General features: G+C 41.7%; 7 protein-coding genes across 7 annotated transcripts; 2 read left to right on the top strand and 5 right to left on the bottom strand.

Annotated features, from left to right (window-relative positions):
* Positions 1-1,751: 1,751 nt before the first annotated feature.
* FOXG_17664 (uncharacterized protein) lies at positions 1,752-2,712 on the bottom strand. The gene has a single exon (XM_018397674.1). It carries the CDS (start codon positions 2,510-2,512, stop codon positions 1,811-1,813), a length of 702 nt encoding a protein of 233 aa, XP_018258782.1. The 5' UTR covers positions 2,513-2,712; the 3' UTR covers positions 1,752-1,810.
* A 174-nt stretch (positions 2,713-2,886) lies between these two features.
* On the bottom strand, positions 2,887-4,446 carry FOXG_17663 (uncharacterized protein). Its single transcript, XM_018397673.1, has 3 exons — positions 3,979-4,446; positions 3,274-3,912; positions 2,887-3,212 (listed from the first exon to the last, which is right to left on the bottom strand). Exons 1-3 carry the CDS (start codon positions 4,391-4,393, stop codon positions 2,983-2,985), a joined length of 1,284 nt encoding a protein of 427 aa, XP_018258781.1. The 5' UTR covers positions 4,394-4,446; the 3' UTR covers positions 2,887-2,982.
* A 232-nt stretch (positions 4,447-4,678) lies between these two features.
* FOXG_17662 (uncharacterized protein) lies at positions 4,679-6,764 on the top strand (the record flags this gene model as incomplete). The annotated part of the gene is made up of 5 exons (XM_018397672.1): positions 4,679-4,709; positions 4,789-4,972; positions 5,026-5,728; positions 5,951-6,114; positions 6,179-6,764. The coding sequence occupies 5 exons, from the start codon at positions 4,679-4,681 to the stop codon at positions 6,762-6,764; spliced, it is 1,668 nt and encodes a 555-aa protein (XP_018258780.1).
* Positions 6,765-8,058: 1,294 nt separating this feature from the next.
* On the bottom strand, positions 8,059-10,109 carry FOXG_17661 (uncharacterized protein). Its single transcript, XM_018397671.1, has 6 exons — positions 10,032-10,109; positions 9,825-9,947; positions 9,271-9,765; positions 8,550-9,220; positions 8,216-8,497; positions 8,059-8,141 (listed from the first exon to the last, which is right to left on the bottom strand). Exons 1-5 carry the CDS (start codon positions 10,062-10,064, stop codon positions 8,338-8,340), a joined length of 1,482 nt encoding a protein of 493 aa, XP_018258779.1. The 5' UTR covers positions 10,065-10,109; the 3' UTR covers positions 8,059-8,141; positions 8,216-8,337.
* Positions 10,110-15,509: 5,400 nt separating this feature from the next.
* Positions 15,510-15,762, top strand: FOXG_22915 (uncharacterized protein; the record flags this gene model as incomplete). Its single annotated transcript, XM_018403340.1, has 2 exons — positions 15,510-15,515; positions 15,580-15,762. 2 exons carry the CDS (start codon positions 15,510-15,512, stop codon positions 15,760-15,762), a joined length of 189 nt encoding a protein of 62 aa, XP_018258778.1.
* Positions 15,763-16,124: 362 nt separating this feature from the next.
* On the bottom strand, positions 16,125-19,678 carry FOXG_17660 (uncharacterized protein; the record flags this gene model as incomplete). The annotated part of the gene is made up of 3 exons (XM_018397670.1): positions 16,125-18,401; positions 18,454-18,529; positions 18,589-19,678. 3 exons carry the CDS (start codon positions 19,676-19,678, stop codon positions 16,256-16,258), a joined length of 3,312 nt encoding a protein of 1,103 aa, XP_018258777.1. The 3' UTR covers positions 16,125-16,255.
* A 1,491-nt stretch (positions 19,679-21,169) lies between these two features.
* On the bottom strand, positions 21,170-21,947 carry FOXG_17659 (uncharacterized protein; the record flags this gene model as incomplete). The annotated part of the gene is made up of 2 exons (XM_018397669.1): positions 21,170-21,347; positions 21,499-21,947. 2 exons carry the CDS (start codon positions 21,945-21,947, stop codon positions 21,170-21,172), a joined length of 627 nt encoding a protein of 208 aa, XP_018258776.1.
* Between the last annotated feature and the right edge of the window lie 1,323 nt (positions 21,948-23,270).

Below are 23,270 nucleotides of genomic sequence, written 5' to 3'. Positions count from 1 at the left end.
TTCTTCATGAGAAGGGTGGATAGGTGTAGTTTTCCGGCGCTTGGAGGGCCGGGGATTCGTGTTAGATTTGGGAGGCAGAGGGCGACCAATTTTGATCATGGTGGTGGTGAGGATGATGAGGGCAGTGGATTGGTATATATTATGTATGATGTATATTTTATCGTTACTTTGTTCCCAAGTTAGGTGAGATGTGGGAAGGAATAGTTGAGGGGAGAGAAAGAGGATATGGATGAAAGTATGAGGAGTATTATTATATCGAATGGGAGACGGGAGAGGATACAGGGATCAGAAAGGCGACCAATCAAAGAAAGGTAGGAGACAAAGAAGGGAGGGCGAATGAAAAGTGCGGAGAGGGAAATAGAAGGTTAAAAGTTTAGAGGGAGGATGGGGCGCACGGACACTTAAACCTGGGATTGAGATATGAATTGGCAAAAGTTTTGGAGGATTGAGGGTGCACGGACACCTGAACCCAGGTTCAAAGAATGAATTGGCAAAAGTTTTGGGAAAGGTATGGTGCACGGACACCTAAACCTAGGTTTAGGCGGGTCTGGTGTAGAAAAAATGGCAAGTTTACTAGCAAGGTTATAAAAATGTAGAGACCTATAAGTAAAAAGGTCTAAATATTTATGACTTGTAACCCTAACCAGGACCCCTTCGGCGTGTTTTTTGACTACAATACTAGTAGGAAATAAAGTGGATAAAAAGGACTGAGGTAAAGAACGGTAGTGGCCCTTAGACAGACTGTTAAACTTCATGACGTAGTTATTAAGTCAAATTGACGTCTTTTAGTAAGGAGGATATAAAAACATGTGAAAGTGCCGGAGGACTTCGTACTTAATTAGATAAAACTATAAATAATTAGTAATAACTATACTTTATAAAATAAATAACTAGAAGTATTTTAATATATTATTAAAAGCCTAAGGGTTTAATCTAACATATCTCACCACCACCCCGCCCACCCCCCCACACTGCTACTTCGCGATAACTTTATTCTAATTGCATTAGATTATAAATATAATTTATTTCTTAATAAATATAGCTTTAAATTTAATTCTTTTTTAGATACTATTTAAAAATTACCTACTTAGTAGTTTATATTTTTTTCTACTTTTTTAGATGCATTTCTATAGCTAGTTTATTATTTAACTTCTAGGTATTTCTTTCAGCCTAATTACAGGCTAAGATTAATTGTGGTATATTAGGAAAAGCCTGATTAGGGTCAAAATTGACCTGCAAGCAGCCAGATAGCCTCTAGGTAGCTTCTTAAGCTCTTATAATTATACTTCCATCTCTCCCACAAAATCCCGATGACGAATCAGCGACCGAGTCAAGTGTTAGTGGCTGAATGATGAAGTAGGTTGCACCTTTTAAGTTTAGACCACTCTACATTTGGCATAGCCAGATAAACATATTCAAATTGATGATTGGACTTAGGAGGCGGTGTTGAGGGGTTATAAACGTCATAGAAAGCTATTGGCATATCTTTGAAAAAAGGGAGTCTTTGGTCCTTGCTAAGTTTCACGGAGAAACCAAATGCGAGACCGAAAATCCACTTTATTGGAGATTAGTCTTTATACGCCGAGATTCTTGTGGCAGAAACATTGGTTTCAGTTCATGAGCGGCCGAGGAAAGATTCTATGTAAAGCTGGCTTTACAACCTAAAGTCGACTTTAGCAACAAGTTAACAACGAGAACGCGATTATTTTCCGTCTCGGCGGCGAGAAAAATATTCATCAAGTAAGATTTTAGATTCTGTTTCATTGCCTAATATTCAACTCATAGCGCGACTAGTTCTAGGGTCTGATAATCAGGGAAGCGTCAATCCTGTAAGTTTTTTACAAGCATCAACAACCGCTTCTTGCAGGTCAACCTCATCACACTCGGAAAGCGGCATACCCAGTCGCTTCTTAGGCTCAAAATACTTTCCAGTCAAGCTTTGATCATAATCTCCTTCGGCCAGCATGACGTACGTCTCAACTCCATCCTCAAGCCTATCAGGAGCACCCTGGCCACCAATCTTTGTGGCAACCCAGCCTGGGTGCACAGAGAGAACTGATGTATCCTTGAAACGCCTAGCTACTGCATTAGTGAGCAGTATGACGTGTAGCTTCGAGTTGCAGTAGGCAGGATAGTCCTTAAACTGAGCTTCCCCACGCTCCAGCCAGAAAATATCCTTAACGTCGGTATTGGCATCCTTGTGCAACTGAGATGCAATGTAGACGAGTCGTTTGGGAGGGGTCAAAAGACAAGTGAGGATATAGGGCGCAAGGACGTTGACAGCCACCATGGCCGGAAGTCCAGTATCAGGTGTTCTCCGGAAAGGTCCATAGAGCATGCCAGCATTGTGAATAATGGCATCAAAGGTCCCAACGGCGTTGGCTTCCTTAGCGAGTCTCTTTGTCTCAGAGACGAGAGACAAGTCAGCAATAAAGACGCCGGCTGCACCGGGGCATTGCGCCTTGGCATCAGCTGCACGCTGGGCATTTTCGTGCGTGGAGGTAGACTTCATGGTTGCGTTGGACGAGTTGACGAGCAGCGACGATGCCGAAGCCGTCAGCAGAGCCAGTGATCAAGATGCGAGCCATGTTGGTCAAATGAAAAGAAGAATTGATTGATATTTGAAGATAGTGTATAGTGAGTACTGATTGCCACAAGAATGTTGATCCTGCCGAGAATTTCGTATATAAATATCCCTTAGCTCGCCCACATTTTGCCGACTCCATTGATGGAAATTTGTAACAACCTTTTCAAGTCCCACCATCGGCAGTTGCCAGCAAACTAGTCAGTGACGTTTTCTGACCCCACATCCCTTTTCTAACCTTGTTGAGTTGGTGTCTGTCAACTGTCTGTGCGAGTCTGAATAGCGGATGTAACGGATTTAAGCCAGTCAGTAAAAGGAGGATTAAATTTTAGGATGATTCGAAACATGGGTACAGAAGAAACAGGAATAGTATTGGTCACCGAACTACATGTTGCATACTACGCGATTGTGTAGACAACCTTCTCGGCACTAACTGCACGAACTCCAGGAACCTTGTTCGGGGATACAAGTGGCAGGCCCTCTTCGGCAATTTTATCAAGACCACCATGCATCTGACGAACAGGGTTGCTTTCCAGCTTGACCTTGCCCTGCGGAGCTCCTGAACCAAGGAATTTAAAGAACCCAGCGGCAAATTTGCGTGCTTGAGGGTTCGCTGCAATACTCGCACCTACAATTCGAAATTAGCAACGTCTTCAAACTTTCCAATGACATTTTAGGGTGTCGCGTACCTTGGTAGCCAATCTCAACTCCCAGGCCCTCCCATACAGCGCCAATCAAAGGCTTGACGCGTAATTTGTTGATGTCGAATTTTCCCAGTGCTGGACTTCGATATACTGCGAAGCAACCCTCAGGAGCCAGAACCGATTCAACCCGCTCGACAGTTGGGGAAACAGATACAGCATCAACTGCATAGTGCACTCCACCAGTGTTCGCAGTCAGTTTCTTGGCTTGCTCAGTCCAATCGGCATCGTGATAGTCAATCAGAACATCAAAAGAATAGGTCTTTGCTCGAAGTAGGTCGTGTTTCGAGGCACTCGCTACTCCAATGAGATTTATACGAGAGCCCGAATATTTCGCGCTCAAGCGGACCAATTGAGCCGCAAAAAGACCAAGAGATGCAGTCGCTCCGTAGATGAGAACGTTGACAGGCTCGCCAGATTTCAGGCCAAGACGATTAAAACCATCGGTTTCGGCAAACGGACAGGGAAGTTGAAGGCGACTGAAAACTCCCTGGGCTGCAGTGAGACCGCACATGCTGATGCCTGCGGCTTCTTCAAGGGACATGCTATCGGGGACATGCCATGCTAAATTCCACTCAATGCAGACATATTGAGCAAATGCGCCCGGTCGTTCGTTGACGGAGCAAGCTAGTGGTAAGATAATCTGTTAGTGACTAGCTAAAAAGTGATAGTGATGGCGCATGGAGTACTCACCTCCCTGCACAAAACTCGCAACACGTGTGCCGACTTTAACTCGAGGATCATCAACTTTATCAAGGTCTGAGCCAACCTTTACAACCTCGCCTGCGAAATCACTTCCTACCACACGGTAGTCTTGCGCAGCTACAGGGTTGGTAGTGTATAGCCAGTCAACTCGATTCAAGGCAACGGCACCGACACGGACCAATATCTCCAAAGGGCCTGGTTCAGGAACGGGGATGTCTTGTATAGTGACAAGTTTATCTTTTGGGGTCAGGACTAGAGCTTTCATTGTGATCATGATGTAAATTGATCCAAGCCCGAAAGTGATAGAAAGAAGATAACCAGATGGCCATGTGGGTGACACCGAGTATAAGTACATTTCGGGATGCAGAAGGGTTAAATAAGTCACTTCCAACGATCTTAGCATCAGATAGTGCAAACTTTCCCCAAGCAATGAGGAGCCGATTGCATCATATCCAAGTGATATCGAGGCTGGGAGGAGATAAATCTAACCTCTTGAGGATAAGTCTCGCTGAACCATCAGCCCAGAAAGGTGCCGACCGCCCCCAAAACTTATTAAGCAGCTCTCCCACAAAACGCCGAAGCAGTTTTTACCCCACTTTATCACCAACGACTCGGTCATTAAGAGATAAATTCCTTAACTCCGTAGAAGCGTTCTCATCATCTCCCATTGTTCATTAAGCTTTACACTATGTCGCAGGATATGATGAATGGCCAAACAGGTATGTATGGCCCATCAATCTACGCTCAATTTGCGTGATTGGCAATTTTCTAGTAGCTACGTCTAATCCCTGTTCTTAGGTGACCAGGTTCTTGGCAACCCTCAGCAAGACTTAGAGATCAAGTCTTTCCAGGCTCCTACGGGCCGCTTTGTTTGTGATTGTGGCAAGAGCTACATGCGCAAGGAACATCTCAAGAGACATCAAGCGACACATAACTCACAGGCACACCAATGCCATATATGTGGGCAGTCATATTTACGCAAGTAAGATCGGATCACATTCTTTTAGCATATTCACTTCTTAATTAGTCATTTAGGGATGTTTTACAGCGCCACTTAACAACCCATCAGGATCCTTCGGCTAAACCACGTGCTTGTGAGGCTTGTCGTGCGAACAAGACAAAATGTGATGGCAATGGAGTTTCTGATTGTTCTTTTTGTAAGAACAAGGCTATCGCTTGCACGTATTCGCTGCGCCGATCAAGAATGCGAAAAGGTGCTCTTCCTGAAAAACATGACGAAAAGCCTTTGAAGGACAATCCACCATCTACCGCTCCTATCAGACAACCTATCCCCAAGGCGAGACTTGCAAACATAAGAGAGGCGATGAGCCAATCATCCCTGGCGGAAGCAAGATCAAAAAGTTATAGAAATGCATTGCCACCTTCTGTTTCAAGTGCCGAAACAGCAAGCGAGTCCAACTCATCTGACAGTCCGAATTATTTGATCACAATTCTTCAACAACTATCTGCATTGCCACCCAGATCGGCTCCATTACAGGTCAAGGATGCCTCTGACTCTGAAAAACAATGGCTTGAGGACAATTTCCGGTCTTACGCTGATCATTTTCATCACCGATGGCATGTAATCACTGCTGCTACTTACGACTTCAGCGAAAAGCCTTTTGACAATGCGGCATCGGTCATAATGATTGGGTCTTATTTTTCAAGCAAGGAGAATCGTAATAGCGTGTGCTTAGGTCTTCATCGTAAACTTGTCGACCAGTACACAAAGCTACTGGTGAGTGCTTTTCTGTTTCTATATCCTCCACGAGTTGTAAATGGGTTAACAAGTTCAAAGGTCAATATCTTAGAAAGCAAAATAATTCCAGACACAATGAGACGTCTAGAAACCTATCAATCAATCTTGATGAACATAATCTTTGCATTGCTCTTAGATGTATGTACCTCTTCCACTATCTGAAGTTGGTAACGAAACATCTCACGCTAAAGTTATCCCCAGCAAGAGGAAATAGTAGCCAAGGCCAACTCTCTCTGTGACTTGTTTATCGAAACTTTGCGAGTTACTGGCTTTCTCAACCAGTCCTATGCACAAGAAGTCCTTCAGAATGAATTTCCTGGCAGTTATAGTCCGTGGGTTGGCATGTTTACGGATGAGTGGAAGAGGTTTGTAAATCTTCCTATTAGCCTATAGCTTTTTTATTCCTCTAAGGTAACGCGGAAAATGCAGACTCGTATGTAATCTCTTCAAGGTCGAGACACGGATATCTCTCAACTATCGACAACGTCCCCGACTACATTACAACGAATTGAAGACTTCTCTGACATCGCCCTTTTCTGTACGAAATTGTTACGACATGGATGTTTTTGTTCGTCGTCAACGGTGCGAGAATGCAGGTCGTGATATCGACTTGTCTTCGATGATTAAACATCCCAACCAATTTTTGCCTAATCCATTGCTGATTGAAGATATCCATCTCGGTCTGTGCGGTCTTACTGTCGAGGTTCTTGAACGCGAACATACTCGTGGTATTTCGAATATATCGGCCAATGCTGCGACGGACTCAGTACGGGACAGTGTTTTGGAACGCCTTGCAACCTGGCTTGTTCATATCGAAGATATTACTCAAAAGCTATCTTCTGATGTGTCCAATCCAACAGAGGATTCTCTGTCAGTAAATTATCTTGCGCGAGAAGATGAGATCCAAGCCCTGTCAAGTGCTAGGGTAGTGGTTAGACAGCGTATCCAAGATATCCTCTCTGACACGATGACGGTTTGTCATCGACTTCAGATTTTACTATCTACCACAAATTAGATAAAGTTGTATTACACCTAAAACAAAGATAATTATCCCTTCAATGGATAGGAGTGGGCATACTACTATCCAAATACTGATGGTTTTGACCGAATGACTCATACCAAAGCCGCAAACGACTTGCTAAGTAATGTGGCTTGAAAATACGAGTTCTGTTGAATGTTCGTTCGTTTCATCTCTGCAGATCTGCAACCCGTGTGTAATAATCCATTTAACGAATACCGGAAACTACTGAGAACGGTCCCAATGGCTCGAATTAACTGATAAGGTAACGTATTAATTATTAACGTTATATGTTATCTAAGTAAACTTATAGTTAGCAACCCTATCACCTATTGTAATCGTAGGTTGACTAACCCACGTTTATTTTGTATGGCACTTTAGCACGGCGCTATCAGCTCACCCCTCAACCCACGTTTAATTTGGCGACTAACCTACGTTTTCCAGAAAACCATATTCCTGGTATTGCATAGCCGGGAAAGCTTGTAGTATGTTAGATAACTAGCTGATTAGATACTTCCAGCTTCTAGAATCAAATTACCAGCTTTATAGCTTGATAAATTAATTCTTTTATTTATTTTGGCTGATTTTTAATATAAATTTACTTTTCTTTTATTAATAAGAGCTAATAGAGGTATAATTATCATATCTTTATATAGTAGTTAAGGTAAGCTCTTAATTAGATATTATATATAGGCTATCCTTATTAAATAATATTTATTAAATTTAATATTTATAATTAAATTTACTAATTAATTATATTTAAAGTATTTATTTAAGAAAAGAAATATTTTATTATAATACTATAATTAAAGTTTATAAACTTATAAGTTTTTATAAAGATTATATTATATCCTATAGGTAAACTAGAGTTTATTAATTACCTTGAATTTAATTTATAAACTGTGTTATATTATATTAATATCCTTTTATTTTTTATTAAAATTTATTTATTAGTTATTAAATAATATAGGGGATATTATTAGGGGTATTTTAATAGCTTTTATAGCTAGAGAAATCCCTAGAGGCCTAGCCTAATTAAACTAGAATACCTCTAAAAGGTATTCTTAAACCTTCTATAGGCTAAAATAGCCTTATATTCCACTCTTTACCCTTTTTTAACTTATTCTAGCTATACCCTCTCTCTTCTATAGCTTTTCTAATTATGTATCTTTCCTACCTTATCTTAGCTATATCTTACTTTATTATGTATTTAAGCTATATTTCTTATTTTTGGCTTATTTTCCCTCTTTATTTTTTTATTCCTCTTTTTATCTTTATTTTTATCTTTCTTTTTACCTCTCTTTTTATCTCCTTTAATCCTTATTTTTACCTATATTCTTATTTCCTTATTATCTTCTTCTAGAAAAGTCTCTACTTCTTCTTATTAGCTATATCTTAGTTAAAAAGAAAACATAAAGGCAAAGATAGCTTAGATAGTTAATACTAACCCTATCTTAACCCTAAGACCGAGGTCAACGAGAAATCTAGGTAGTTGTTAATCTCTTACATAGCATTGATGAGTGGCCTCTCATGTGTCTTGATCCTTGTGGATGTAACACCAGACAAAGTATTAACTGTGATATGACTCGCCCGTCTTATTGCTGCGTTTCTGCCAACGTCTGCCCTTCCACTGCAGCAAGATCGTAGGCAAAATTGACACCGCCACTATCATGGCCGTTGAGACTCCTGCACTTGCCCCAAATCCAATATTTTTGATCATTTCGGGGATCCTATTTCCTCAATTAGTTCGTGCATAATTGAATCTATACGAGGGTAACTTACCAGAATGGCCCAATGAAACCCCAAGTCTGACGGATGAATGTAATGAACACGCCGATCGCTGCAGCGTCTTGGGGATAGCTGTCCACAGCGTACGTGATCAGAACAGTCGTGACAACCTGGTTGCCTGCAGCTCCGATGCCAGCCCCGATGATGGGAGTAACATTCCACTTATCTGAGGCATTTTCCGTCTGCACAAAGAAAACGACAACACCACAGATAGTCAACAGATAGCCGAAATAGCTCAGCCATAAGCGGTATTCCGGTCGTGGCGTCTTCCCTCTGCGTTCCTGCATCAACATCCACCTGTCTGAGATGATACCACCGAATTGCTCCCCAATTACCGTGCCGACAATGACACCCACGTACTGGAGACCAACCTGCTCAGTGTTCAAGCCAAACTTCTCGGGGTAGATCTGGGGGATCTCAAAACTGAGCATTACAGCGCCCCACAGGAAAATCATAGCGTAGCTGGCAGCTGGCACCATGACAACGGGATATGCGAAGAAGCGCAACGGATCAATGAATTCGGTAAACCTCAAGGGAGTAGGATCTATGCGGCGGAAGCTGAGGTATTCCTGCCTGAATGCTGACATTCCTTGAGGTACGTGGTTGGGCAAGAAGCGAGTCTCAGGTCCAAACAAGGCATGAAGGATGAACTGCACACCGTTTGTCTTGGGGAGGTTAGCGGCAATGATGGAAAGAAATATTGCGGTTAACTCACGATAGCCAGAATCCAGTAGATCCATCTATACGAGACTCTCTGAGCGACGAATCCAAAGATGAATGGCGCAACGGGAACCCCGAGTGTGACCATAATCGTCCAGACACCCATATACCGGGCCCTCTCCTTACGGAAAAACATCTCTTGCACGACCCCAGTTCCGATAGCAGCGGCAGGGCAAATGAAAAAAGCAGTAATTGCGCGACAAACACCCATTGTTCCGTAGGAATGACTAACAGCGCAGCCAACGTTGCCGATCAGACTGCACAGAACGGATAACAAGAAAATCGGACGTCGGCCGTATCGTTGAGAGAGGGGCCGCCAGAAGAAAGGTGCACCGCCTATAATGGCGATAATGATGGACACCAGGTAGCTTGTTCGTTGGACGCTGGCGTGGAGGTCTTCGGCGATTTCGACAAACGCTGATTGGATTGAGGCGGCTGTGAAGGTGGCCATCATTGCGTGAAAGGCCACCAACAAGATGTTTACGACTTTCTGCAGGCATTGTGGTGAGTTTGTTGTGTGTTAAGAAACGTGTGTAAGGGGGTACATACCTTCCATTTGGGCCAGTTCAAAGGATCGGCATCATACATAGAAGGAAGGGGATCCAAATCGATTGTTCCATGACGCTGAAGAAGGTACTGTTTGTGTTCTTCAGACAAATGCATTCCATCTCCCTGGGTCTTTTGTCAGTGAAAAAATCTGGTGAATAGGCCTAAGCGATGCCTTGGATCCCAAAGTCGGAATGTGCTGTAACTCACATGCTCCAGTGCCTCAACTTCGGGTTTCATCATCTTCTCTAGGTTACACCGAGATAGCTGACTTGGGGAAAGCTATTTGTGAAGAGACTACAATAATCGACATAGCATCAGGGTATACTCACATTGATATAACCAATTTTTCTATGGGGTATTCCCCATGGGGTTAGAGTCTCGTCTCCCCAACCTTCGTGCCTAGCCTTCAATTCAGTGACATGGCTTAAAGCAGAGCTTCGGAAGCAGGGTTGCCACTCAACTCCACTCCCCTGGACTGTGATCTTGCTGGATCTTGAGATTCCCTTAGCCGAAACGTGGTTACTACTCCGCATAAGTCGCGCCGTTGTGGAAGGACTAAGAGGTACACGTACCGAGATGATCTACTGTAATCTTACTGTATAGATCATGCTTGCCAGGGTGAAAACGTTCAGGAGTATCGTCAGGAATGGTTCCTCCGATTGGCCCTGCTTTCCCCATGCAACCAAACCTTCATTTAACCCTAGTTATAGTTGGGCCGAGCGTTGTTTGGTCCACCACCTTCCGATTGGTGCTCTTCCCTGGATATACTGGGGTCTGTCTTATTGCCGCGCGGCGCTTGCCCCCTAAATGGTTCTAGGACTGGCAGTGAAATGGTCAATCCAGACTAATCGACCGGATACACGGCAATAGAGGTTGTTTGATGCAACGTTCTCCAAACATGAACTTGACGTAACAGGGACAAGTTGGGGAAAGCGGGGATAGACTAAACCTTAGTGATGTTCGTTGGAGCCACAAAAGGCCCAAGAGTTGCAGCTTCAAGTCCCACAATAGTGGGTTTGGGGTTCGGGGAGACAACACGGCAATTCTCCGATCCTCGGAAGGGGCAATTTAGATACGGAAGAGATAACGGGAGATTGTTGGGAAAAGGCATTAACCATATTTATTGGCAATGGGAATGAACTTTATCAGTCATTGCTGGCCAACAGTTTGTTACTCAGGTTCATACTATTTACGTCACTTCACGCAGGTTCGTTACAGGTTTGAATCTACCCTAGAGAAAGGTGATACAGCAATCGGGTTAGCCTTACTACAGCACTAAGCACAATTCGAGGACACCGGCATGACAGACTTTTTCCTATATTTTTTTCGTTTTTCAAGAGAGGTTTCAAAAATCGCTGTCGGGCAACATTTTCGCGGGTCTACCTGAGCAAGCCTATCCAAGGCTGATGCTACGAATAGCGTGGTTTGTGCTGGTATCAGAATAAACATCTGCATGAGTTCAATTGCATTAAAAAGATCCCTGTGGCAAGACGTTCAACAATGGAGTCGTGTTACTGTTCACTGTCACCGCCAAGAAGGCGAGTTGGAATTTCGTTGGGTCCCAGCCAGCAGATCGACCCTTGTATGTCGGTCCGCGAGAAGTCGTGGAGCCTAATACCTTCGGAACGGAGTCGCGCCGTCATGCCGCTTCTGAGAAGTCTCTTCAGAATGTTTTATACAGGGCTCAAGCCGCTCATGCAGTGCCCTATCTTTCAATAGCAGACCAGGATGCGTTCTCTCGCAAGTTATGAGCTCCACCTCATTAAAATTCTCAGTTTGCGCACACCTTCAGTGTCCTACAGAAATGGCTCGGCATGGCAATCGCCCTGAAAAACGCAATGTTGCTCAAATGTTCAGTTGCGAAGCAACCCACTGAGGCAGTAAATGCTCACTGCTTGGCAGCTCACGCTTCTTATCTGTGTCAGGGTCTAGAAAACAGACAATAAACTTGGAATTAAGAACAAGAATAAAGTTGATAATTTACGTAATTGCTAGGGGTAGATGTTTAGACCTGACGAAAACTCTGATGTCTGATAATTTGCACCTATTGAAATAAAAAGGGTTATTATATTGGTGTTAGTTCTAAGTCACATATGTCTAAGAGGAGCACAGCTCCTTATATGGTATCCACATCCTAGTCACGAGTAGGTTAGACTACCTAGGAATTATTTGCAGATAATTCTATTAGAATTATTTATATAAATGCTATTTTATAGGCCATAGATTACTATAATATTACTTACTATTAGGCTAAGTTACTAATTAATTAAAATTTCTACTTAAGGTTAGTTAATATTATAATTCGTGGCTATAACAGCGCTATAAGGCTTTTATAAGGCAGCTATAGCATACCTATAATTGCTTGCATGGCGATTATGGCCTGATCTTTTGCCCTGTGGTTTAATAGCTTATATAACTATTATAATTAAGGTTATTTAGAGTTAGTATTAAGTTTAAGGATTATAATACTTTAATAAAAGAGGTTTTATAATATAGAATTTAGGATTATAATAATATTTATTATTGTATTTTATTTTATTATTATATTTTATTTTATTATTATATATTATTTTATTATTATATATTATTTAAATACTTCTAATTAATAATATATAAATATATAAAGCTTAATAATTAATATTATACTTATTTACTAGAAATATAAGATAGTACTTTAATTAAATATATTTATAAAGTACTTTTAATAAATATATTAATTAAATATATACTTTTTTTATAATAACTAGCTTTTTATTAAAAAAGCCTTTTTTAATTCTAAGATAAAAAAATTTAATAGGCTAAAAGTAAAGCTAGGTAAAAAGGTAAATCTAAGCTAAAAAGAGAGGAAATTTATTAAGGCCCTTTACCTAGGCAGCTTATATAATAAGTGGCTTAAGGCTATTTAAGGGCAGGCTAAGAGGGTATTAAAAAAGACTAAGCCCTAATAAAGATTAAATTAGTTATAATCTTAGATTATAAGAATATAACTAAGATAAGGATATATTATTTTATAATCCCTTATTTATATTAATAATATAATAATATTTAACTAATCTATTAAATTTATTATATATTATATCTTATAACCTATTTAACCCTCTTTATACTGCTAATACTAATATTATAACTTTAGGTCTTTAACTTTAGGTAACTAAACTTATATAAAACTTAATATATTTTCTTCTTATAGAACCTTATAATACCCCTCTTCTATCCTAGATATTACAGTATGCCATCCCCCTCTAGTTATGCTCTTATGGGCTAAGACTATAGCCAGCCTAGTTTATATATTATAGAGGCTTAGTCTTCTTTAGTACCCTCTTAGCCTGCCCTTAGATAGCCCTAAGCTACTTATTATATAAGCTACTACAGAGGGGCGTTAATACTTTCTCTTTGCCTCTGGCTTAAGTTTACCTCTCTAAGTAACTTTCCTCTTCTAGCTTATAAAGCAGCTCTATCTTATAATTAAAATTGCCTTTATTAATTAGCTAATAATATAGCTATAAGAGCAGGAGGATCTTATAATTAAAAATTACTAATTTAATATAATTAGTATTATTTTCTTTTTCTTAGTTTATTTTAATTTCTATCATTATATTATAAGGCTTATTATAATTATCTTTCTTAATAACTTACTTAATTTTATAGGTTATATTATAACCTTTTATTAAATAATACCTATTAGGATTAGGTGCCTATAGGCTTCTTCTAATAGGTATTATAATAATAAAGCTATAATGCTGCTAGTAGTTATAATTAGAAGTTGGATTGGATTGCTTATTATGCGGTAGATAATTTAAGTATAATATCTGCAGGGGTTGGCAAAAGAGTAGGCTTTAAAGTAGGTTATAAGAAGAAGATTAAGGCTAGCTAAAGAGTAAGTAAGGCTTTTTAGCTAGGTTATATATAACTAGGTTTAGGCTATAATTAAGGCAGCTAATTATAATAATATTAACTTAATAAAGCTTTGCCTACTAAGGGGTAATAAATATTTAAATTATATTAGATCTTAGAAATACTTAAATATATTTTTTAAGAGTAACTTATAAATATATAAAAAAAAATTAATAGCTTTTATAAATAAGTAAAAATACTAAAATAACCCCCTGGCCTTAATATAAGCCTTATTAGCTTATAAGCTTTATTACTTAATTAAGTATATTTTATTATATAAAGAGCTAGTTATACTTATAATCTCTTTATAAATAATAAAGCTTTATAATATTTTTAGCCTTTTTATTATTAATTAAAGTAAAGAATTATTTTAATAGTATATTTACTTACTAATATTAATATTTAATAAATTTATTTTTAAAGTATAAGTAAATTATTTACTCTCTCTTAAGTCTTATTATCTTCTAAGTATATTTATTAAATTATTAAGGCTTTTTAAACTATTATATTAAAATATATTTTAAGATTAAATTATATTCTTATAAATTTAAAGCTAGTGATTTATAAATACTCTATAAAGCTACTTTTATAAATTATCTTTACTTACTTAGGGATTATACTTAAACCTACTAATTTAATAAATACTAAAATAAAATAATAAATAAGTAGCATTTAATAACAGGCCTTTTATACCTAAATATAAGACAACTTAGTAAAGAGTAAGAGTATAATAACTTATAAGAATCTCTAAAACTAGTTATTAGGCTAGAAGACTTCTTATATTAATCTAAGGGCACTTAAAATTATATTATTTAGAGTAACCCCGAGGCTGCTAAGCTTGTGTTTTATTCATCTTTTATGCCTATTTTGTGTTAAAATATTACTAACTAGGGAAGAGGTAATAATCTTATTAGGGGTCTGTTTCTTAGACAGGATGCTACTATTTTTAGAACCAGGCATATAAACTAGTATAGACCAAGTGGGAACAAAGGCATAAGGTAAGATATTTTATAAAAAGATTTTATTATAATTTAACTAAAATTCCGCGACTTAAAAAGGCTTAAGAATAAAGACTAAAGAAATTTAATTATATAAAAGGGTTTCTTTTTAACTAAATAAATATATAAATAAATAAACTAGGTGGTAAAAATACTAATATAGCTTATCTTATTACTTACTTTTTATTAAATAAAGTGTATTAATAATTATATAATATTTCTCTTTTTGCCCTATTAACTTTAAAGCCGGCTTATATATATGCTATTACTTATGCATTCTAGATAAATTATAGTTATCCAGACTAATAGAATTGCCAAGGTTTAGCTTAATAACCCCTTCTTTGAAATAGTTATTTTATTATATTTCTGCTAGAGGCCGAGTATTAATATATTATATATAATACCACAAAGCCCTTATAAGCACTATCTACCTTAGATTAAGTTTCTCTATACTTATAGATCATATATATAGCTTGGTATATAAATGTAATGCTTTCATCTGGATAGATGCGATTATGAAATACGGGATGCTAAATACCCCAGCGCTTATTTTCTTTGCGCCACTGGTTGGATGTAGGCTTGAATCTCGACAGCTGAGTTTAGGACGTTGGAACTTCTATAAAGCAATTTACAGGCCCGAGCCGATTAGAAAACTCATGTAGGAGGCTATTAAATAATTATTCTCGGCTATTCCTGGCGCGAAGTTCTACTTTCCTAAAGATATACCGCACAACGTCATGTTCCAGATAAGACACCTTACTATGCAAGGCATTCCCACTTATACCGAACTAGAATGGGTGTAAGTTTGTCCTCTTCCGGAGCATCTTAGTTTCTCCACAGAATTATCAGCTGATGGCAGGCAGATACTGGCTTCCCAAGGCGCACATCTCTTTTTCTCACCTATCGCCAAAATTACAGGCGACGACGCCATGGCGCAGTATAATCTCACTCGCAACCGTTGCGAGGAAGCTGGCTTCGATTTCATTGGTACTTTTGTCGTCGGCATGCGCGAAATGCACCACATCGTATGCTTGGTATTCAACTGAGAAGATGAAGATTCATGCCGCCGCGCGTACCAGCTCATCTGTACACTGATAGATGAACCTGCTCAGAGAGGGTGGGGCGAGTATCGTACGCATCTTGCTCTGATGGATCAGATCGCACAGACGTACAGCTTCAATAACAATGCTTAAATGCATCTCAACACCCTGATCAAGAATGCTTTTGACCCCAAGGGTATCCTAGCTTCGGCCAAGAATGGCATTTGGCCCCAGAATTACAAAGTCGAAGACTTTGCAGTCGTGCCAGCATTGGCAGCACCTAGGCCTCGTCTTTAAGGGATGTTTTAAGAATTTTCTCGTAGGCCAAAGAGAAATGAATAGTACCATGGGAAAGAGTGAAATACAATTGCGTGATCTTGATTTAAAATTCTATCTATAGATGTCTAACAACGCTGAAGACAAATTAACCTTCATAAAAGATTTGCGAATACGCTCAAGCAGCAACGGATCACACAACAGCCTTTGTCGCAACCCTTGACTAGTAGCCCCATTGGCGGCACCAGTTCCTCATTAGCTCTGAAGTGATGGGTCCAGCCTCCCTGATGGTCGGGCTGTGGCTTTGGGTCTTGTTCATCGAGAACCTCATAGTCTGACCCTGCTTCTTTGCCTCCAACAAGGCACGATATGTGTCGAGAAGCTTGACACCAGGGTTCTTCTCAACTGCCATATCCTTCTCCTTTTCACTGGCTTCCAGTCTCTCGACCCAGTCTTCCAAGCTCACAATCTTCATCCGGTCTCCATAAAAGTCTTTCACGGCAGGGGCTAGCTTAGACCAGTCTACAGCCGTCGGGTTAACTCCATGGAAGTATCCTGAAATCTCAGAGACAGGCTTCGGAGCGGTGACACCGGCAATATCGAGAATGAGCCCGGCAATATCCTCAACGGGAGTCCATGTGACTTCTTGCTGTGTTCCGAGGTGATTTGGCAGAGCTCCCAGATACACCGAGCTTGCAATAAGACTTGGAATAAACTCCTGACGATTCCACATGCCCTTTTCTCCTCGTGGGCCTGCAATCTGACCGACTCTCACCGAAGCAGTGGGAACTCCAGACTTCTCTGCTGCAGCATCCAGGATGAGACTTCCTGCAAGCTTAGAGCGCCCGTAACCCATCTGTGGCAGACTCATATCATGTAGTGCTTGTTCAGGCACACTATCGGAAGACGACCATCCATCTGCAACACCGATGCTTGAAATGAAAACAATAGGTACGCTCTTAGCCGCCGTAGAAGAGAAGTCTACTAGATGACGAACACCGCAGATGGAGCTCTCGAAGGAGGACACGCTGATATTGAAGTTCACGGGCCAGGCGTTATGAATGATACGATCGACGCTGGCAAGAAGGGCGTTATATCTAGGCTGGCCTAGGCCGAGATCAGGAAGAGATAGATCAGATTGCAGAAATTCGACTTTGGAGAAATCAGTTGCTAGGCCACGAGACTCGCTCACAGAAGGCTGACGAGAAAGACCACCATCCTCGCCTCGGTTGAGCGCGATGACCTTCTTCACCGAAGGCAGCTTGCACACTCTGTCAAGCATGTAAGCTCCCAGAGAGCCGGTTGTTCCTGTGATCACGATGGTCTGGTCGGTACTCGATTGCTCTTGCTTCCCAGTCCTCGGTTTGGGCAAGTTCTCGGTGTACTTTGAAACAAGTTGCTCGGTTTCTTTGACTTCTTTGGCCTCTTCATCCTGGTCGGCAGATCCGTTTTGGATGGAAAGAATGTAGGCGGCCAAGTCTTTCGGTGTCGGATACCGATAGATAGCTCGGGGTGCAATCGTCGTAGCATCAACGCCTGCTCTCTGTAGTGCAAACTTCAGCAAGTTTGATGCTGTCATCACTTGCAATGAGTCAACTCCCGCCGAGAAGAAGTCTGTATTCGGCTCAAGCCCATCAACTCCGAGCTTGTTTTGGAAGAGATGAATGATAGATTGTGTTAAGGCTTGCCCATCACCAAAGTCCAGGTCGATGGGAGCACCTCCCTCACCAGCTGCATCGGCTTTCTCATATAGTGACTCAATAAACTCACGGTACAGTTTGAGAGTACTGGCTCGTTGTACAGTGCCCTTTCCAGCACGGAGAAAGGGCAATGCTGGGTCTGCAACAGTCACAAAGTTTCTATCGATTCGGCCATGTCCTACTGTTTCCGAGTTTGCTTTCTCGATCAACGGCCATACGCTTTCGATGTATTGCTTGGCTTCCGTATCATTCTTGGGTAGGGCATCGGGAACGGGCTCAAGGATGAGGGCTGCTTGGAACTTGTCTTGCCCAACGACAATGGCTCCTTTGACCAAAGGATGTCCAGTCACAGGAGCCTCAATAGAAACAGGGTTCAGTTTCTCGCCGTTAGAGAATACAATAACGTCGTCAGCGCGACATTTGTACAACCAGTGATCCTTGAGCGTCGGGTGAGGTTGGAAGATGTCCTTGGTGGACCACTCAGATAATTCAGGGAAAGTGTAGAAACACGACTGAACACCAGGTTCCACAGGGTCGTTGCGGCGAACGACAAGTTCATATCCATCTGAACTGTATGGACGCCAGTTAATTCCCATAACTTGGCTGTCGAAAATAAAGTATTGCCAAAGCTTTGGATCGGTAGGAAAGTATGACGCGTAGGGAAAAAATCTTTATATCATTAGCTCACGATCTAATTAGGCTATAGGGCCCAAGTACTCACTCAGTCGATGCAATGAGGTTGTTCAAGATGGCACCTCTTTCCACAAGATTGTTGCCTGCCACAGGCGAGAGATTTCCTGTTATATTGTTAATTACAGCAGCGGTAAACGAAGTAAGGATGAAACGAACAACTTACCACCTGCAAATGCTACGAAAGAAAGCTTTGTCAGAACGTCAACGCCCTCTTCTGATGCTGAGAGCCCCTCAACGATGGAAGGAGGCAGCAAGGCACCATCGACACCAGCATGTGTCAGACAGTCCAATGCGGTATCAACACTCATAGGCTTGTTTGGAAGTGGCATGGCTGTAGGAAGGCCAAGATATATTGATGCTATTGTCGAGTAAGATCCTGCAGCATGAAACATAGGCATGGCAATAAAGATCCTGCTCGCTCGCTTTGCCCACTCCGAGAAAATAAAAGTAGAGTCTTGGTACTTGGGCAATTTCTGTAAAGTGCCAAATGCAGAGAGCATCCCTTGTCGCACAAGGATTGGCTTCGGGATTCCTGTTGAGCCACTGGTATGCAGAACAACCAGAGGGTCCCATCTAGCCTGCTCGGCGGATCTGCTGTATGGAAATCGGGTTGGAGTAACGCCAAGTAAGTGGTCGACACTGTCAATCGTGACAGCTTCTATTGTTCGCCGGTCGAGGCATGGCTTCATAATTGATTGAAACGGCTCGGCATAGTAAAGGCTATCGCAGTCCGTTGCCTCAAATAGCGACAGTTGGACAGCAGTCGTATTGCGGGGAGAGATGAAGAGTGCCTTGCAGCTAGACTTGATACAAGCCAGTAACATCATAGGGTATCGCACATCGTTGGGGCCAATATAGGCCACTGTAGGGAACTCATTGTTCGAGTTGACGGTGGACTTTGAGATGTTGTGGGCCAAATAGTCAATGGCGTGTGCGAGTTGCTCGAATGTGACGGCCTTCCAGCCATCCTTAGGATCGGATGATACGGGGATATAGGTGAATGGGCGTGTAGGGTCTTCGGACGCGATATTTTCAATGAGGCTGATTACGGCACGATGCTGGGAGTTCGAAGCTGGAGTATTGTTGGCGTCACTGTGGGTTTGCCTGTTTGTCTCGTCGTCATGTTTTGGTGCTGAAGATTGCAAGTGTCCAGCGCCATTTGAGGCGAGAGCATCAAAGTGTTCAATATTTTGTGTTGCTTCCCGCCATTGGATAGTTCTGTAGTAATTGATTGCGAAGTAGTGATAGACCATATCTTCAGCAGCTGCGAGAAGGTTGTCTTTATACCTGCCGTCTGCTGCTGAGGCGAACGTTGTCCTCCCGGAGATATCTCTGGAGATTCTACTAAAGGTCCGATTGCACTGAATCAAGATTAGTGGTCCAGTTGCGCAAACATTGGACTCCCGCCTCCTTCAGCGTGCACCTTGGTGCCCTGGGTAAAGATGGCAAAGGACTCGGCTTCTCGGCGTCAAATTCGCAAAGAACTATTCCACTCACACCTTACGGCCCGTAACGGATACTAAAATGGAGAGCAGGGGCTAGCACGGCAGTCAACACGAAACTGAGCCCCCACTGTAAACCGAGGAATCTTGACAAGACAAGCCTTGGATCTACACCATCTTGATCTTCATCGTACGTCACTACCTCTTGCCGCTATTGCCGTCCATGTTTGGGAGAATTTGAACGAATAATAAATGTCGCCAGATCGTGGGCGGTTGCTGCTGAAACACTACGCAGTACCAGTGTGGGAGTGATTCAACAGGCTAGAGAATACAAGTATGATATCTAGGCGTAAGTGGCTCGTATGTGGTAGGCCATGGTAAGGAACTCTGACATCCTACATAGATTGTCTGTTACAATTGGCGGACCGTCTAACGTTCCATACGTCACTATCACTATTAGAGTTGATGAGCCAGTAATGACATTCATCATCTGTCAACAAACACGCAGTGGGTATTTCAAAATTGCGATCAATTGCGCCATGACTGAGATATCGTCCGTTCTAATTCCATTTCCACTGTTGTCATTCCGATGTAGGGTTCTCAATGTGGATATACAAGATCGGAACTCCCGGCCAAGAGTGGGTATCTTGAAGGGCCGATGTCAATAGCCGGCCCAGATTTCTTATCTGCTATATCCGAGAGGCAGGCAGGCTCCATATCATCTCCGATGATATTATTATATTACTCGCATAGTAATGATTGACTTATCTCCAGTTATCTCGGAAGGATCTGCCGGAGATTGAACTATCTGAGCGTACTGCTTATCAAGGATGAACTTTAAATGTTTGTAAGTAACACAGCAAAGGCTAAAAGTAAAAAAGAATGTGCTGTAAAATACGAGCATTTTCTTACCACCACGTATTGAAATTGCCTCTCCAATACGCAATGTTGAAATTCTTGTATAGTCAATCAACCCTCTTCAAAGGCATCAAATGGTAACCAACTACAATCCATGCTCAGCACCTGAGCCATCCAATTATCCACGTCCCATTGTTCGAGCATAAAATCTGATGGGTTCGTCTGCATTCACCCCAGCACTTCTCCTAGGGCTTCTACATTTTGTAACATCTTCTCATATTCTTTACTTGCCAGGTTAACAGCTTTCACCAGGTCGTGCAGCAAATCCTTTGCTCTAGAGTAGGTAATGGGATCAGTGTCCTTCTCATCGAACCTACCAGGCCTACTTCAGTTACGGATCGCCAAAGAGAATATGGTCAAGCTCGAGAAAAGATGCAAGCTATCTCAGAACTCAAATTTGGCGGTAGAGGTTGTTATTAGAACAGTTGAAATTGACATGGATCGCGATAGCTTACCGATTCTTTTACGTTGCCACAGACCAATCTCGATGGAGGGGTTCGATCGAGCAGCACGGATACATGTATCGCTGAGAACTTCGAGGTTGTGGTCCTGGAACGGCTCACTTAGTTCATCAGAAACAATATAGGTGATCTGTTTCAGGAAGAAAGGCCGGAGCAAAAGGATAAAACACTAAAAGAGATGAGTTAATAAAGATTGTATGTCATAGGTTTGAACACCTCGGAACGCTACCTATCTGCTACCACCGTAGGTACAAAGAAGCTAGCGAGCGCATGTTCGGCGCCTGTGCCATGGCCTCTGGCATACCAGCTTCGCAATCGAACTTCAATGATTGAGGTAATTCATGCAACCAGTTTTCCAACCTCAATAGGATTGGCCGCACATGTCGCTCGCCGTCGGGGATGTCATCCCTGATAGACTGCCAAAGATCGATAAAGATGTCCGCTTCGGCCTTCATGAGAGTTAGTTGGATACGTGCACGGAGGAAATCTGCTTTACAGAACTGGTCTCCAGGCTCAAGTTGCTGATCACTTGGGTAGTCCAACTTTATTTGACTGGGCTGGAACGATGGCAGCAAGCCCAGCTCACTGCTTGCCATTTTATCAGGGCAATAGGAAGTCCAGTAAACACGTTTTCGGTGTTCTTTGTCCAGTTCAGAGTATGTCTGTGATAGAGATTGATAAAGTTCTAGTAAGTTGCACATTCTGATGCTTATGCTAGCGTATATATACGCGCCCCTTTTCCAGTTGAGCGAGTATGAATAAAAGCTCTGTGAGATATATGTTATCGAGTGTTGTATTAGTTAGGAATACCCTCAGACTGTACAGCAAGGTTTAAGATCTTAATTTGTTCTAGGCTTGGTTCTTCGAAAGGCAGCTTGAGTAGCACTAATGCCTGCTCAAAGAAGGCCGTACCAGGAGGAGGCAGGGGTGTTATCACCGTGTCTTGCTCTTGATGAGGGTCTTGACTATCCGGCTGGTTAGCAGTCGGACCTAGGTGGTAGTTGATAAATGTCTCTCCGAGGGCGAAGGCTATTAGCAATCGACATGGCTATAGCCGGTCCCTTGATTCCAATGATCCCGAGGTCTTATAAGTTAAGTCCATTTGTTCCTTAAATCTTCGTCTTAAGAACCAATGGTAATCAGGGCCTATGTATATTTCCATCTGCTTAAGGCAATGGTTTGCAAAGAGGTAAGGAGGTAAGTTTAGAGAGATGGGAGAGTCTATTAAAACAGTTAGGCTTTAATATTAGCCAGCTAAACCGATGCACTTAACGTATGCGATATATCGAAGGTAAGATAAGAGAAGTGAAGATTTTGCACTATTATTCGAAGACCCTTGCTTAATTAGAGACGGGTCGGAAGTCGCAGAGAAGGTAGTATTATGCCTTAGTTGATTGACCTTTGCCAGAAATGCTTTAGCTGCTGAGGTCTTAACTATATAGTGACCGAAGCTATCCTTGCTAGTGTCTGATATGGTGGTAACCTTATCTTTAATCCTGGCGCGAGAGCTAAGCTGGGGGCTATATTAGAGCCTTCCTTGGTCTGCCTTTAGACTTTGCAGGTAGCTCTCTGGAATGGTAAGCAGCTTATCGCGGCCAGCATAGATGCAGTTAACTTGAGCGGCTTGACAATTTCGATAAGGTCGGTCTGTTAATAATGGTAGGCGGCTCTGGGTATAACTTTGATTTAAGCTAAGAATGACCTGCTTACCTCTGGAGTATTTCACTTTTTGCTTATGGCAACGTTGATAAGCCGTACTCCGTCGCCTGCTATTTTGGTGAATTTCGGGTAATGTGCAAGATGAGGCGCTTATGTCGCCGCCTTATCTAGAATACGATAATGCGCGCGTAGTTTGTTATAGTACTAATGCGTCTGCTTTACTGGCTGCTGATTAGCTTGTAAGATTGCCCTAGCTCGACTAAAAACAACCCTGATTAATGGAAGTAAGTGGCTAGCATCAGGACAGGGAAGAGGCTGTGGGGGAGATAATATTAATTATCTCCTAAAGCCCGCAGTGGGGCAGT

The sequence above is a fragment of the Fusarium oxysporum genome, genomic scaffold (assembly GCF_000149955.1).
Source record: "Fusarium oxysporum f. sp. lycopersici 4287 supercont2.66 genomic scaffold, whole genome shotgun sequence".
In the NCBI taxonomy this organism is placed as follows: domain Eukaryota; kingdom Fungi; phylum Ascomycota; class Sordariomycetes; order Hypocreales; family Nectriaceae; genus Fusarium; species Fusarium oxysporum.
Note: the sequence above shows the minus strand (reverse complement) of the source record. Positions and strands in the feature narration are given on the sequence as shown.

What these genes read in the sequence shown, in the direction of transcription:
- FOXG_17664 (XM_018397674.1), bottom strand. Translation starts at nt 2,512, where the DNA reads ATGAAGTCTACCTCCACGCACGAAAATGCCCAGCGTGCAGCTGATGCC.
- FOXG_17663 (XM_018397673.1), bottom strand. Translation starts at nt 4,393, where the DNA reads ATGCTAAGATCGTTGGAAGTGACTTATTTAACCCTTCTGCATCCCGAA. An exon ending in TGCGAGTTTTGTGCAGGGAG is followed by an intron (nt 3,913 to 3,978) that starts GTGAGTACTCCA and finishes TCTTACCACTAG; the next exon opens with CTTGCTCCGTCAACGAACGA. An exon ending in AGTTGAGATTGGCTACCAAG is followed by an intron (nt 3,213 to 3,273) that starts GTACGCGACACC and finishes TTCGAATTGTAG; the next exon opens with GTGCGAGTATTGCAGCGAAC.
- FOXG_17661 (XM_018397671.1), bottom strand. Translation starts at nt 10,064, where the DNA reads ATGATGAAACCCGAAGTTGAGGCACTGGAGCAT. An exon ending in TCTACTGGATTCTGGCTATC is followed by an intron (nt 9,221 to 9,270) that starts GTGAGTTAACCG and finishes AACCTCCCCAAG; the next exon opens with ACAAACGGTGTGCAGTTCAT. An exon ending in GGTTTCATTGGGCCATTCTG is followed by an intron (nt 8,498 to 8,549) that starts GTAAGTTACCCT and finishes TTGAGGAAATAG; the next exon opens with GATCCCCGAAATGATCAAAA.